This window comes from Scyliorhinus canicula, chromosome 4 (assembly GCF_902713615.1).
Source record: "Scyliorhinus canicula chromosome 4, sScyCan1.1, whole genome shotgun sequence".
Taxonomy (NCBI): domain Eukaryota; kingdom Metazoa; phylum Chordata; class Chondrichthyes; order Carcharhiniformes; family Scyliorhinidae; genus Scyliorhinus; species Scyliorhinus canicula.
The window spans coordinates 24,607,961-24,623,667 of NC_052149.1; the positions used below are offsets into that span (position 1 = coordinate 24,607,961).

General features: G+C 46.5%; 1 protein-coding gene across 2 annotated transcripts in view; it reads left to right on the top strand.

The window, feature by feature from the left end:
- Positions 1 to 15,707, top strand: part of LOC119964428 (choline transporter-like protein 3) — a 113,147-nt gene that overhangs the window by 33,434 nt on the left and 64,006 nt on the right. For both annotated transcript variants that reach the window (XM_038793893.1, XM_038793894.1), the window contains exons 3-5: positions 5,322 to 5,464; positions 10,934 to 11,070; positions 14,675 to 14,768. In XM_038793893.1, the coding sequence (XP_038649821.1) occupies positions 5,322 to 5,464; positions 10,934 to 11,070; positions 14,675 to 14,768 (374 nt within the window). The remainder of the gene's footprint in view (positions 1 to 5,321; positions 5,465 to 10,933; positions 11,071 to 14,674; positions 14,769 to 15,707) is intronic.

A 15,707-nucleotide genomic window follows, 5' to 3' on the forward strand; every position in this document is an offset into this window, starting at 1 on the left:
ATGGATTGCAGTCACTATTTGAAGACATAAGATTGAATTCAGAGCGATCCTAAAACTAATTGGTTTTGCATTCCAGCCGGCTACGCAGGAAACCTTATGGAAGTGCTCTGGATTTTTTTTTTTTCAGAAAAATGCAGCTTTGAATCTAGCAAATGAGTGGAAAATAAGTACATTGTGATTTTGTTACGTTCATTCTTTGTCCTCACTGCTCTCCAGCACCACTAGTGGCCAATTGGAGCAGTTCACCTGCAATGGGCCTGAACCTTTTGACACTTCCATTCCAGGTCATGGAGAAAATAGGACCAGGAGAAGGCCATTCGGCCCTCCAAGCCTGCTCCACCATTCATTTATTTAAATTTTATTTTTATTAGGGTTTTGAAATTTCAATGCAAACTTTGCATAGCACGACAGGGCCAACACACGTATTTACAAAACTTTACAGCCACTGTAGCTCAGGCAGTAATTTACAAGCAAACTGTCCCTTGCAGTTTTCTTCTCCTACACCTGCCCTGTGTTTTCCATGGGAGCTTTTGTTCCTTGCGGGAGCTGGTACTTGTCCGTGATTTCCCCCAGGGTCGCCACACTACCATCCGTGTTCACATCCCTAACCGTCAGCTTCCCCTCATCCTGTCTCCACCTTTTGAAGATGGCGTCCATTGTTGTGGGAGTGAACCTGTGATTGGGGGCCATGGTGGACATCTCAGTTAGTCCGAAGTGCTGCCTCATTTGGTTCCACGACCAGAGCGTGGCCGCTACCACTGGTCGTTTTGAGTATCTGACTTGGGAGGGGGGTTGGAACTGCAATTGTGGCCAGCGCTCAAAGAGATGTCCCCATACAGGAGCATTCCTCCATTTTGGCCCACTCCACTCCCGATTTCTTAACCCATAGAATTTTCATAGAATTTACAGTGCAGAAGGAGGCCTTTCGGCCTATCAAACCTGCACCGGCCCTTGGAAAGAGCACCTTATCTAAGCCCACGCCTCCACCCTATCCCCGTAACCCCACCTAACCTTTTTTGGACACTAAGGGGAATTTAGCATAGCCAATCCACCTAACCTGCACCTAACCTGCACATCTTTGGACTGTGGGAGGAAACTGGAGAACCCGCAGCAAGCCCACGCAAACACAGGGAGAACGTGCAGACTCCGCACTGACAGTGACCCAAGCTGGGAATTGAACCTGGGACTCTGAAGCTGTGAAGCAACTGTGCTAACCACTATGCGAACATGCTTCCCCATCGTCGTACCCTTTCTGCAGTGGCTGCCCAGTGTTAGAAGTGGAGGTTTAGGAGGGCCAGGGCGCAAGAGTGGACGAGGAGAGTGTTGGGTGTTCTCGGAGGGTTGTGCATTTAAAATTTAATAAAAGTCTGGTCTCCTAAAAGCAATCGATCACAGAACGCCAGTGATGTCGGGCAACATTTTTCAGTTTTGTACTTTGACTCCCTCTTGGCTCAGGGCACACACCAAAGCACCACAGTAAAATTCCACCACACACACACACACACACACACCCATACCTAAGGCAGTGTAAGCAAATACCTTTCTCCACCCCCACTGTAAGCTTGCCACTGGAATTTCTGGGGTTGTTTTGACCACATTTCATTGATAGCTATGTCTGTGGCATCTGTTAACACTTGTTAAACTGTGTTTTTTTTCCAAATCATATTTGCTCTGGTTCCAAGCAGTTTGATGGGCTTGTGTGCTGTTCAGCCAGCAGTCGTGGTTTACTTACTCGAGTCTTGAGCTACTTTGCGGAATTTTAAACATAGCTTGAGCAATCTGGTGCATACAGCAGAAGCAATTAATACTTCAGCAGATTGCAGAACTCGTGAGTCATTTGCAAAAATTGGCAATTCCTGGTGTACCGCATGATAGCAGAAGCCAATTTCTCATCCACAAATTTCATTGTGGCATTTCAGGAGCACGGAGTTCTCTCTGTCGCAGTCAAGCTCCCTTCCTTTACTGAGCAAAGTATCTGTACATTTATCTGAATTGCTGTTTTTTTTTTAAATTCTTTCTTGAAATGCCAGCATTGATGGTGAACCGCCTTCTTGAGCCGCTGCAGTCCATGTGGTGCTGCTAGAGAGTTCCAGGATTTAAAAAAAAAATTAAAATTTAGAATACCGAATTATTTTTTTCCCAATTAAGGGGCACGTTAGCGTGGCCAATCCACCCCCTCCCCCCCCCCCCCCCCCCCCCCCCCCCCCCCCCCCCCCTGCACATCTTTGGGTTGTGGGGGTGAGACCCACGCAGACACGGGGAGAATGTGCAAACTCCACACGTGCGTTCCAGGACTTTGACCGAACGACAGTGAAGGAATGGCAATATAATTCCAAGTCAGGATGGTGTGTGCAACCTTGCTGTGTGCAGTGTGGCTGTTTGTATCTGTTTCCTACACATCAAAACTAACTCATTTTTAAAACAATTAATTCATGTTGGCGTCTCTGGCAAGGCGGAAATTTATCATCCGTATCTAATTACCCTTGAGAGGTTGGTGGTGTGCTGCCTCTTTTAAAAGCTGCAGTATGTGTGGTTGCACAGTGCTGTAGGATAGGGTGACCTACAGGGGAAATTGCAGGGGGTAGTGTTCACGTGTCTGTGACACTTGTTCTTCCAGGTACTAGAAGCCAGTTGGTAATCGCATGGTGCTATAGTAGAAGCCTTGACGAGTTGCATACAGTTGCAACAGTGGCAGCACGGTAGCATAGTGGTTAGCACAAATGCTTCACAGCTCCAGGGTCCCAGGTTCGATTCCGGCTTGGGTCACTGTCTGTGCGGAGTCTGCACATCCTCCCCGTGTGTGCGTGGGTTTCCTCCGGGTGCTCCGGTTTCCTCCCACAGTCCAAAGATGTGCAGGTTAGGTGGATTGGCCATGATAAATTGCCCTTAGAGTCCAGAATTGCCCTTAGTGTTGGGTTGGGTTACTGGGTTATGGGGATAGGGTGGAGGTGTTGACCTCGGGTATGGTGCTCTTTCCAAGAGCCGGTGCAGACTTGGTGGGCCGAATGGCCTCCTTCTGCACTGTAAATTCTATGATAAATCCTGGAGACGGTACACACCGCAGCCATGATGGGTTCATGGTGAATGTTCAAATTAGTGGATGGGGTACCAGTTCAAGTGGGCTGCTTTGTCTTGGATGATCAAAGAATAAAGAACAATACAGCACAGGAACAGGCCCTTCGGCCCTCCAAGCCTGCGCCGACCATGGTACCTGCCTAAACTAAAACCATATGCACTTACGGAGTCCGTAACCTTGCATTCCCACCCTATTCATATATTTGTCTAGATGTCCCTTAAATGCCGCTATCGTACCTGCTCCCACCACTTCCCCAGGCAGTGCGTTCCGTATATTTACCACCCTCTGTGTAAAAAACAAAAACCTGCCTCACACCTGTTGATGGTGAGGGATTCAGTGCTGGTAATGCCATTAAATGTCAGCGGGAAGTGGATAGACTCTATTTTTTTTGTTGGGATGGTCACTGTCTGGCACTTGTGTGTTGTGAAAGCCACTTATCAACCCAGCCTGTATATTGCTGAGACCCAAAGTCGTTTGACAATATTTACTTTGGAAAGTAAAAACTCATATTGGAGTTTTGATTGCAGTGCAGATAAATATTCTATAGTGTCTTGAGACAAAACTTTGAACAATTGTTCTTGTATCTGCAACCACAAAACAATCTTTCTCCTTTATCAGAAAGAAGATTATTTCCCTGAACCCCAGCCCTTCTTTAGGGCTAGGAGTTGGTGGGGGTGAGAAAAGGAAGTATAAAGATGGGGATAAAATCAATAGGAAGCGGTGGTTATACTGCAATTAATTTTTGAATGTTATTTGGGGCTCCAAATGTCTATCGAACAATTGTTTTTCCTCTTTATTGTGGTACGATAGGGAGGTGTTAGGAAATTGGATCCAGAAATAGGATCAGAGATGTAGTGGGCAATTTAGGGGTTAAAACTGCTAACACTGAGTCAGAGGTATACACCCACACCTGGCCTGAGTTGCATTGTCCCATCCAGACTTAAACGTGTTAATGGGAATACAGAATACCCTTGTTCAGCCAGGATAATTCACTCAAGGTCCAGTGTCCTCTGGGACACTCTGATCTTTTTTTTTCCTTTTTATAAATTTAGAATGCCCAATTCATTTTTCCAATTAAGGGGCAAACCCACGCAAACACGGGGAGAATGTGCAAACTCCACACGTACAGTGACCCAGGGCCGCGGTCGAACCTGGGACATCGGCACCATGGTCCCCTGGGACACTCTGACCTGACCAGCTATTAGCCCATTACAGAGTCTGATGGCCTCTTTTGTCCGTAAATTGAATGTTAATTGCATATTCATAGCACGGTCCCATTTTGTTTGTGTAAACGGGTGTGGGCGATCAAAAGCCCTGATAGCAATGATGAGTTCAAGTATGGATACCCCAGGACAGAGCCATAGTTTGAGGGGCTGGGTGGAGCCTGGGTGGAGCTCGGAGAGAAAAAGAATCCTGTTTGAACAGGTGGGGACAGTGGGATTTGGAAAGCCACCAGGAGAGGTCATTATCATCATAGAATTTACAGTGCAGAAGGAGGCCATTCGGCCCATCGAGTCTGCACCGGCTCTTGGAAAGAGCACCCTACCCAAGGTCAACACCTCCACCCTATCCCCATAACCCAGTAACCTCACCCAACACTAAGGGCAATTTTGGACACTAAGGGCAATTTATCATGGCCAATCCACCTAACCTGCACATCTTTGGACTGTGGGAGGAAACCGGAGCACCCGGAGGAAACCCACGCACACACGGGGAGGATGTGCAGACTCCGCACAGACAGTGACCCAAGCCGGAATTGAACCTGGGACCCTGGAGCTGTGAAGCAATTGTGCTGTCCACAATGCTACCACGCTGCCCTTAAAAGCTGCCCTCATGAAAAGCTACCTCAGAGACAGGCATTCTAAAAGGAAGCTGAAGGAAGTTGACTAACAACAGAGAATGCTCTATAAATGCAAGTATCACTTTTGCCTGCCCGTGTAAGTGTTGAGAGCTGTATTTTTGTGTTACATGTGGTTTAATGGGAGATTGTGTGTATTTATTAGATTTGAAGTTTAAAAAATTTAAATATTGTTTTTCTTTTGTTATAATAAAGCTTTGTTTGTAAAAATAACCAAGCCCTATTTCTCATACAATCGTTCCTGGAGTGAATCGATTTTTCTGCACAGTCTTAAAATGAAAGGAAACTTTGTGGTTCTGGTCCAGTATCTTAGTCACTGTTAGGATCTGGCCAGGCGTCCGTAACCACTGACAGTGGTTTGACTGGTATTGTGTTTTCTCCACCCAGATGTTTATAGCTGGCTATGCTGTGACAGTCGGTTCTGCAGAAAGACTCATCTTTGGCTACGACAGCTTTGGAAACATCTGTGGAAAGAAAAACTCTCCAATTAAGGGGGCCTCGCTCTCGGGGCAAGACATGAGCAGCAGAAAGTGGGTATCTTTTAAAAGATTTACCAGTGCGATGTACTGTTTACATACTGTGTCAAATGACCTTTGTCACACATTGCATTTTACAAAAACACAAAAAGGTGGTTGGGTTGGTAAAAGGATAGCCGTGGTCAATCAAGCAACTCAGACTTGATTGTTTACCCGTGGGGTGGGGGCGGGGGAGGGGGAGAATTAGAGGGGGAAAGCCTGCACCAATTACCACAAAGACAGCTAGGTGGCAGTAGACTTATGTTATAGACCCAGCTGGGTGGCAGTAGACATCCGTTTGTAAACCCACACATCACCTGGAGAGGTAGACTGTCTGGTAGATCAGCTAGTGAACAGAATTTCAACTTTAATAAAGATAATATTGGAAGTAAAGAGCACATTCTTCCCGAGGTGGTCAAATAGGTAGTGTAGAATACGGGGGGGAAGTCAATGAGACTGGCAAGTCTTCGTTGTTATAAAGTCGGACATTTTAAGGCCAACTGTTGGAAATTAAGAAGTAAACAGATGGCGTTGGTACCAATGACTTGCCTTTATGCAAAGAAAGCTGCAGCAAACAATGCAGCTTGTGAGAAACCAATCACTTCTAATGTTTTTATCCTGGGTGTAAATACAGGGTATTATAAAGGATTTATATTTGAGGGCAGCAAGGTGACACAGTGGTTAGCACTGCTGCCTCACGGCACCGAGGACCTGGGTTCCAACCCGCTCCCGGGTCACTGTCCATGTGGAGTTTGCACATTCTCCCTGTGTCTGCGTTGGTTTCGCCCCCACAACCCAAAAGATGTGCAGGGTAGCTTGATTGGCCATGCTAAATTGCCCCTTAATTGGAAGAAAAAAGGGATTTATATTTGAAGGGGAAGTCACTACATTTCATGTCCCAGGAGGAAACTAAAAAGGTTGTTATCCTAAGAGTTTGGCTCAAAGCTTGTAGTCAGCAAACAATTTAGACCCTTTTTCCGAAATTTAGCAGCAGACAAATGATGTCGTAAAGGCTATTGAGGGCAAGTGTGTGTCTATCCCATTGTGAAGAGTGAAGTAAAATTGTGCTCCAGTGAAGAGATCTGTTATTGTTGGTATTGTTTCTAAATTACCCATTAATCATGTGGGTTTTGTATTGGGGAATGATTCTGCGGGCGGTGTAGTTTATCTACAATGTGGGGCGGTGTGCCAGTCTATGATTGGTCCCTGTGAGTAAAAGCTCTTCACCTATTTGATGAGCAAGGAATTGATTTAAGTAAAAAATACTGGTGTCTCCACCCCAGTAATGGAAAGTTCAGAGGCACCAAAAGTGCCTGCGAAATTTCCAAATCAGAATTCTTCACAGAAAGGACTGAAACCTCAAAGTGACCCTGAAAGTCACTTCCAACCTAATCTTGTAACTATAGCTCCATCTCTGGAACTCTTTGGGTAATTTTGCTCACCCTCACGGGTCTTCACTTTTTTCCGAAAGTGTGGTGAGAAGAACTGGACACAATACTCTTGTTGGGGCCTAACCAGAGTTTTATGCAGGTTCAGCATAACTGCTTTTCTACCCCCTATTTCTGAAGCCCAAGATCCCTTATGGTGGACTAACCATTGGAACAGAGGTACAGGCATAGGTTATTCAGCCCCTCGAACCTGTCCCACCATTCAATAAGATCATGGCCTATCTGTGGCCTAACTGCATATGGCTCGTATCCCTTAACACCATTGCTTAACAAAACATTATCTGTCTCAGATTTAAAATTAACTACTGATCTCGTGTCCATTGCCGTTTGTGGGGGAGAGTTCCAAATCTCTGCCACCCTTTGTGCGTCGAAGAGCTTCCTAACATCTCTCCTGAATGGTTTGCCTCTAATTTTTAGGCTATGTCGCCTAATTCTAGAATCTCCCAACCAGTGGAAACAGTTTACCTTTATCAATCCTGTAATTTCCTGTTAATATCTTTAATACTTCGAACAGATCATCCGTAACCTTCTAAATTCTAAGTGCAATTTGTGTAATCTCTCCTCATAACTTAATCTCTGTAATCCAGGTGTCATTTTTTTGTAAAGCTACATTGCATTCCCTCCAAGGCCAAAATATCCTTACTAAGGTGAGTTGCCCAGAATTGCTCGCAGTGATTCCAAGTGGGATCTAACCAGGGCTTTGTAAAGTTGCACCTCTGTGTCCTTATACTCCAGTCCTCTAGATATAAAGGCCATCATTCCATTAACCTTCTTGCCCCCCCCCCCCTTGCACTACCCGTGCCAGTCGAAAGAGAGTTGTCTTATGAGGAAAGGTTAGACCAGGCTAGACTTGCATCCGCTGAAGTTTAGAGGGGTAAGAAGTGACTTGATTGAGTTGTGAGTCTTTGGAACTCCTCCTGAAAAGGTGGTGGATGCAGAGCCTTCATATATTTTTAAGGCAGAGGTGGATAGATTCTTGGTGAGCAGGGGGATGACATGTTATCCGGGTTGGGTGGGATTCAGATTTGAGGTTATTATCAGATCAGCCATGATCTTACTAAAGGGCAGAGTAGGCTCGGGGGGCCATTCTGATCAAGGAAGTTCTCCTGAACACAGTTCAGAAATTCGTCTCACCGTTTACTCTATAATAATAATCATTATCCCAATTGATACCCAGGTAATTAAAGTCCATCAATATCACCACTCTATAGTTCATGCACATCATGTTTTTCAAGTTCTACAGTGAAGGTTGAACCTCCAACCTTCCCACCCCAAGATAAGGGCGCTGCTATTGAGCCAAGCTTATACCACAGTTGGCACTGATGTAGTTTGCCTTTCTGATTGCTCTCACAAACAAACTCTTCCCTGATATAAACCTGCAAAGCATTTTTAATATGTTTGCCCCTGAGAATTACCAATATATAAAATGCCTATTGAATAATGACACCTTTGGATCTGAGATGAATAATTATCCACCCGCAGCTTGGGATGAACAGGCTACTGGAGGAGCGGGGTGAAGATATTTTACTGTTGCTGGAAAAAATACACTTTGACAAAGCTTTTTCATCTTGTACTCATCAAGAATAGCAATGTCAGGGGAAACAACAACTTTATGCTGTTTGAGGAGAGGGTGCTGATTGGTTGGCAAGTGCACTCTGATTGGTAGAGCCATGGAGAATGCATCAGTTTATGGTAAGAAGTCTGACAACACCAGGTTAAAGTCCAACAGGTTTGTTTCAAACACGAGCTTTCGGAGCACTGCTCCTTCCTCAGGTGACTTCTTACTGTGCTCACCCCAGTCCAACGCCGGCATCTCCACATCATCAGTTTATGGTGACTGACAGTTAACTGCCGAGCAGTGTTTGAAAGGTTAGACCCCGCAGATTGACTCTGATTAGTTTTCATTCAATGCCCATTCTGGTAACAACTGGCATTTCTGCCGTCTTCCTAGCTAACAAAAGGATATCTTAAAGTACTTGAGGGGTGAGGCTGAGCAGAAGGCAATATTGACAGAATGGGGAAGGAGAGCAAACATCAAATTGTGTGACTCTCTCGCAAATTGATGGCTGTGAGCGGAATTGTCTGATCTTATGATGAAACAACTGTGTGGAGTCTGCACATTCTCTCCCTGTCTGCGTGGGTGTCCTCCGGGTGCTCCGGTTTCCTCCCACAGTCCAAAGATGTGCAGGTTAGGTGGATTGGCCATGCTAAATTGCCCTGAGTGTCCAAAATTGCCCTTAGTGTTGGGTGGGGGTTACTGGGTTATGGGGATAGGGTGGAGGTGTGGGCTTGGGTAGGGGGCTCTTTCCAAGAGCCGGCAGACTTGATGGGCCGAATGGCCTCCATCTGCACTGTAAATTCTAAATTCTATGAAGCTGATAAAACAGGAATTTCTTGCGGAAGGCCAAGAATCCATTTCTTTCTCCGGCGACGGGTTCTTGTGTTAAAGTGAAAGAGACTCAAACCCAAAAAAACAAAATATTGCATAATCTGCCTATAAAATGAAAAATCAAATGTTGGAAAACACTCAGCCGGTCAGTCAAGAGAGTTAACATTGTGTGTTGCTGACCTTTCGATGACTCAAGTCCCCGTGTGATGACTGGGATGGTTAGACCAGTTGAATCAGGAAAGTCACCTGCTTGACCTCTATTTTACAGTGAGTTAGCTGGGTGGGCCCAGCCAGGATGCTGAAAGGGCTGCCACAGCCCTGCTCAATCAGGTTGATATCAACCTTCAAATCTTCCAACTCACGCCAATGGCAGGTGGGTAAGAGCGGGAGAGATTCCCGGTCATCCATGTGGCGGAGAGAAAGTGGTAGTCTCTACCATTACAATCCGTAGCTCCAGGCTGCAACATGCACGTTGCCACAGCAACTCCCACTGCCTCAGTGATCTGCAACACACCACCGCCGTCGCAGTCCTGCCTCCGCACTTGTCTGTGAACAGCCCCGATCAGGGTTCAATTGAATCAGGATCAACTTTGACACTTTCAACAACTTCCAACACTCTGACTGCATGCAAGGAATGTGAAGCCAGAGTTCTATCCCCAGCCAGCACCTAAAGCCTTCTGAGCGGGGAGAGGAGATGGCAGTGGGGTGGGGGGGGGGGGGGGGGGGGGGGGGGGGCTTGGCTTCTCCCTACCATTTAAAAAGACTTTCTCTGCCTCCTCCCCATCATTGGCCAAGTCTGCCCTGCAGCTGGTTATAAAAGGCGTTACATTTGAAGCAGTGCTGGATAGCTGCCCATCCCATTTCACTTCCTGTGGAGCTGAACCACACCTCCTTCCCCCAATGGCTGGTACTGGGTGGGATACATTCTACCACTTATTGCTCTAAGCGTGAATGCAGCCCGACACTGTACTCCGGGCTCACGCATCATCACCAGGAACAAAACCACTGACTGAAGATCTTTCATTTCGATCACATCTCAACGATTGAATATGTAAAAGGTCAACGGTTTCTGTTTGAACGGAATCTCCTGTAACAGGAACATTGAGGGAGCTTGTGTCTTCCTTCAGAATAGAGCAGAGCTGCGTCCCCCAGGAACAACCCGTGGTCGCTCTGCAATCCCTCCCAGCTGTGCCCACAAAGTTCTTCAGATACCACACTGTCCCAGACTTTTAAAAATAACTCTCCCTGCCTCGTGCGTGCCAATATCGGGAGAGTCTTTGACTTGTTGTAATCACTGCTACTGAGAGCAAACATATATACGGGGCTGGTTTAGCTCACTGGGCTAAATCGCTGGCTTTTAAAGCAGACCAAGCAGGCCAGCAACACGGTTCAATTCCCGTACCAGCCTCCCCGGGCAGGTGCCGGAATGTGGTGACTAGAGGCTTTTCACAGTAACTTCATTGAAGCCTACTCATGACAATAAGCAATTTTCATTTCATTATATGTGTGTCAATGAAACCGATCACTAGACTCAACAAAGCTTGTGCTAACAAGCTCACTCGTTGACAGGAAACTAGTTCTGGGCCTGGCTTGGATTTTAAAAGTGCTACTTTTCAGACATTAATGAAGTATTTTGTCTCCAAACAGACACGTATTCTTTCTGAACACCTGCAATGTGGAGATTAAGAACCATAAAATAAATTCATTGTCTATTTGTGTGTCTGGCTGTCCTCAGGAGCAGCTGAATGGACTAGAAGAGCTGAAACATTTTGCCCAGTACAATGGTAAGTGCAGTTAGATTGAAATTACAGCACATAAACAGGTCACTCAGTCTCGCTGTTGCATGCCATGCTGGTGTCATTGGTACACATGAATCACCTTCCAGCCTATTTACTTCATGCCCACCTACTGACATGCCCGCCTATTGACATGCCCACCTATTGACATGCCCACCTACTGACATGCCCACCTACTGACATGCCCACCTACTGACATGCCCACCTACTGACATGCCCACCTACTGACATGCCCACCTACTGACATGCCCACCTACTGACATGCCCACCTACTGACATGCCCACCTACTGACATGCCCACCTACTGACATGCCCACCTACTGACATGCCCACCTATTGACATGCCCACCTATTGACATGCCCACCTATTGACATGCCCACCTACTGACATGCCCACCTACTGACATGCCCACCTATTGACATGCCCACCTATTGACATGCCCACCTATTGACATGCCCACCTACTGACATGCCCACCTACTGACATGCCCACCTACTGACATGCCCACCTACTGACATGCCCACCTACTGACATGCCCACCTATTGACATGCCCACCTACTGACATGCCCACCTACTGACATGCCCATCTACTGACATGCCCACCTACTGACATGCCCACCTATTGTCATGCCCACCTATTCTTTCCCCCTCGTGGACTTACCAGGCTTTCCATCAAATGCATCAATGCTGTTTTCTTCAACCCCCCCCCCCTTCCCATTAATCTCTGGGTCAAGTTCTGCCAGGATGGGCGGCACGGTGGCACAGTGGTTAGCACTACTACCTCACGACACCGAGGTCCTGGGTTCGATCCCGGCCCCAGGTCACTGTCCGTGTGGAGTTTACAAATTCTTCCCGTGCCTGCGTGGATCTCACCTCCACAGCCCAAAAAGATATGGGGGGGGGGGGGGGGGGGGGGGGGTAGGTGGATTGGCCGCGCTGAACTGCCCCTAAATTAGAATTGTTTTTTTTTTTAAACTTCTGCCAGGGTTCATGATATGGGGCCAGAATTTCCGTTCCTCCAGCCACGTCTTTCTCGGTGGGGCGCAGTTCACTGGCGGCGGAATTCTCTGCTGCCACCGCTTGTCAATGGGACCTCCCGTTGAAGGCAACCCATGCCTCCGAGTGGGGGTGCACTGCCGACGGGCAAAAAGAATCCCAACGGCTGGAGAATTCCGGCCACGGTTGTGTTGAAGTTGAGGAAATGGAGCTAGCAAAAGGCAACCGAAAATGTTTTCAGAATATGTTTGCTTATAAAGGTTGGAAGGTCGTTTGCATTCATCTGGCAATCTAACTTAACATTTTCTTATGAAAGATACACGTTACGTGTGTGATTCACCTCACAACTCACAAGAGCATGTGCTGTGCGAAGCAGCTGTTTCAGTTCCAATACGGTGTGATTGGTTTGCAAAATTGTGACACATGGAATGGTCCTGAAACTCGCAGCACAGCCAACGGCAGAGAAATGGAAGCTGACCACGTCTCCACTTCCGTTGGACTGTTTAGTAAAGCTATTTTCCAGCAGCATTTCACAACCTGATACCTTGGCACCAAACATCTCGGTGTACAGTGGCTGTTTTGACATCAATTTCATCAGTGATGATTGATGTTGTTTTTTTATTATTCATTCTGTGCTGCAAGGCCAGCTTTTATTGCCCGTCCATTATGCCCCTTCGGAAGGTGGCGATTGAGCCATGGTTTAGGTGAAGCAATATTTAGAGGGTGCGCTATAGTCACTGGTAAAGGAGTAGGAAGTTACAGACCTGGAGCACTGTGATAGGAGTGACTTGTGACACCTTTACCAGGTGATCCGACTGCCATTTAAAAGTGATGGTTTGCACTTTTCACCCTTTGTACTCACTACATATATGCTGTTTTACCCAGTTCTGTTGAGCACGCCAATTCATTAGTGGCCTTTAACCTGGATACAGATTGTTTGTCTTGAGATACCCTGTTCAACCAGCTGGTAGCACAACAGGGACATAGAAACACACAGCACTCGTTTCACTAACTTGTGAATGAAAATCAGATTGCAACGGTACAGCACCACACTCTGGTGAGTGTTCAGGAAGTGCAGCATCACTATTAGGATAAGAGTTGCGCTGATGACATTTTTCTTCTGTTGCCGAAAGAGGCAAAAAAAAGAACAAGGTTTTCATATCAGCAAATTGAAACCAAAAGGAAGAGCGTTAAAATTTCAGTGGGTAAAGGAGGAAGGCACCTTTCAGATAGATTGTGACCAGAGGCAGTCAGTTCTGCTTCCCTACACCAAAATCTGTTTCAGTGGGTGGAATCGTCCCAAAATCTGTCGGTTTGAGTGCGAAAAGTGACGTGTTGATCTCCAGCTGCTCAGCCGAGCTTTCTCTCCAGATCCTCTGGCCCGCACTCTGTGCACAGAGAATCTGGGGGCCGGTGTGGTTTGGGGTGTCACTCTGGCAGGGCGGGGAGGGTCCTGATAGAGCCGACAAGGCCGGCTCCACAGAGATCCGCCCTGACCAGCACAAGAAATTAATTCCCTCCCCTACCCCACCATGGACACAGAGGACCACCCACAAACATCATGAAACTCCCCCGTCCAAACGAGCATTGGGCCAATTGCCCCCCCCCCCCCCCCCCCCAACCCCCTAACAGACGTTAGGCCACTCCCGGCCTCCCTGTCACCGCAAGGATTAGGGCACTCCCCCTTCCTAAAGGCAGCAGTGCCCCCTTCAAGATCTGATTTAAAGAGAGTTCTTGTAACAAATTTACAAGGGTGCCTATCTGGGCAGTGGTGGGACTACATGCTGCTTCTCGTCAGACAACAGCCAGCTTGAACTCATAGCGCCAAATAACCACCTTTTGTTCTTCTGACTCTGTGGCAACTGCTACCCTTCCAAACCTGCACCGATAACTACCTGATAGTAGTGTCTGCATTCTATTTCTAAAGCGTTCCACTTTTTAAAAATAAATTTAGCGTACCCAATTCTTTCTTTTTCCCAATTAAGAGGCTATTTAGAGTGACCAATCCCACCTACCCTGCACATTGTTTTTGATGTTTTGTGGGGGCGAGACCCACGCAAACACGGGGAGAATGTGCAAACTCCACACGGACAGTGACCCGGGGCCGGGATTCGAACCCGGGTCCTCGGCGCCGAGACGCAGCAGTGCTAACCACTCCGCCACCGTGCCGCCCTTAAAGTGTTCCATTTTTTAATCATGTTTAGTAGAAAGTGAGTTCTTCAAATCGCTCAAGAAATAGGCTGAGAGGGGTTGTAAACTGGTATGTTGTGTGTGTATGTTTATGCATGTTGTATGTGTAACGTAATTTGTTATTCATTGTACAAAACCGTGAGTAACATTGAACAGCAGAGCTCTGCCACAGTGGCATCTGGAGAGAACAAAGTATCTTCTTTTCTTTTCATGAACAAAATGATCTGTTTGAGCTGCTCGCAGAAAAGTACTTTTTACTGTACCTCAGTGCACGTGACAATGAACAAATCCAATCCAAATCCAAAACGAGCAACACAGTTGTGTTTTACCAATCGAACATTTAAAAACTGCTTCTTAAGCTGAGTTTCTGGTGTGAGTAAACTACTCTTTGTGTTGCTGCTTAGGTTCCTATTTATGTGTGTACAGTTTAAACATCTCCGACTACACAGAGCCTTCCAAAGCAGCTCACCTCTGTCCCAAGTTACCAATCCCTCCAAGGTGAGTTTATTCAGTCGATTATGGTTCATAATGAAGGTTTGTTTACCGTTCGGAGAAGCACATCCTGCCTAGACAAGCTGAAGCCATACATTTAATTGTACCTTCGTACATTCCTCTGTGATTAGACCTTTTGAAGTTATCTTGTGCCATTTTATATACCTGTAATAAAGAACGATTCGGAGTCAATGGTTTCCTGTAGTATGTTTACATTGATCATTTGCACTCAGAAATCGCAGACTTTGTGTCATTCCATTTGTTAAATAAATGCATGGGAACCTTGAGCTTGAATTGAATATGTTGAGCTATTATTCAACAAAATATATGAAGTTCACATTCAGCAGAATGGTTTCAGGGGCGGTACGGTGGGGCAGTGGTTACCACAGCTGCCTCACAGCACTGAGGACACGGGTTCGATCCTGGCCCCGGGTCACTGTCCGTGTGAAGTCTACACATTCTCCTCGTGTCTGCGTGGGTCTCACCCCCACAACCCAAAGATCTGCAGGATAGGTGGATTGGCCATGCTAAATTGTCCCTTAATTGGAAAAAAAGAATTGGGCACTCTTAAAAAAAAAAAAAAAAAAAAAATAAATGTTTTAATGGAATAATGGCTTCCCGGATAGGGATAGGCACATCAGCAGCTTATTGCTATCCAACCAACTTACAGGTATCTTAGAAATTTATTTTAAACAAAGGTTTAATACATTTCTACTCACACCTGAGTTACGGGATTGTTGTCCAAGTCCCACTCGAGAGGCTTAAGTACAGAATCCAAGCTGACCAATCAGTCCAGCACTGAGGGAGTGCTGCGCTGTCGGAGGTCTTTCAGACGTGGCGAAGTGAGTTCCTGTTCACTCTCTCAGGTGAACGTGAGGGATGCCAGAGCACTCCTGTCCCGGCCATCACTTATCCCTCAACCAACACCAATGGAACAGATCCTCT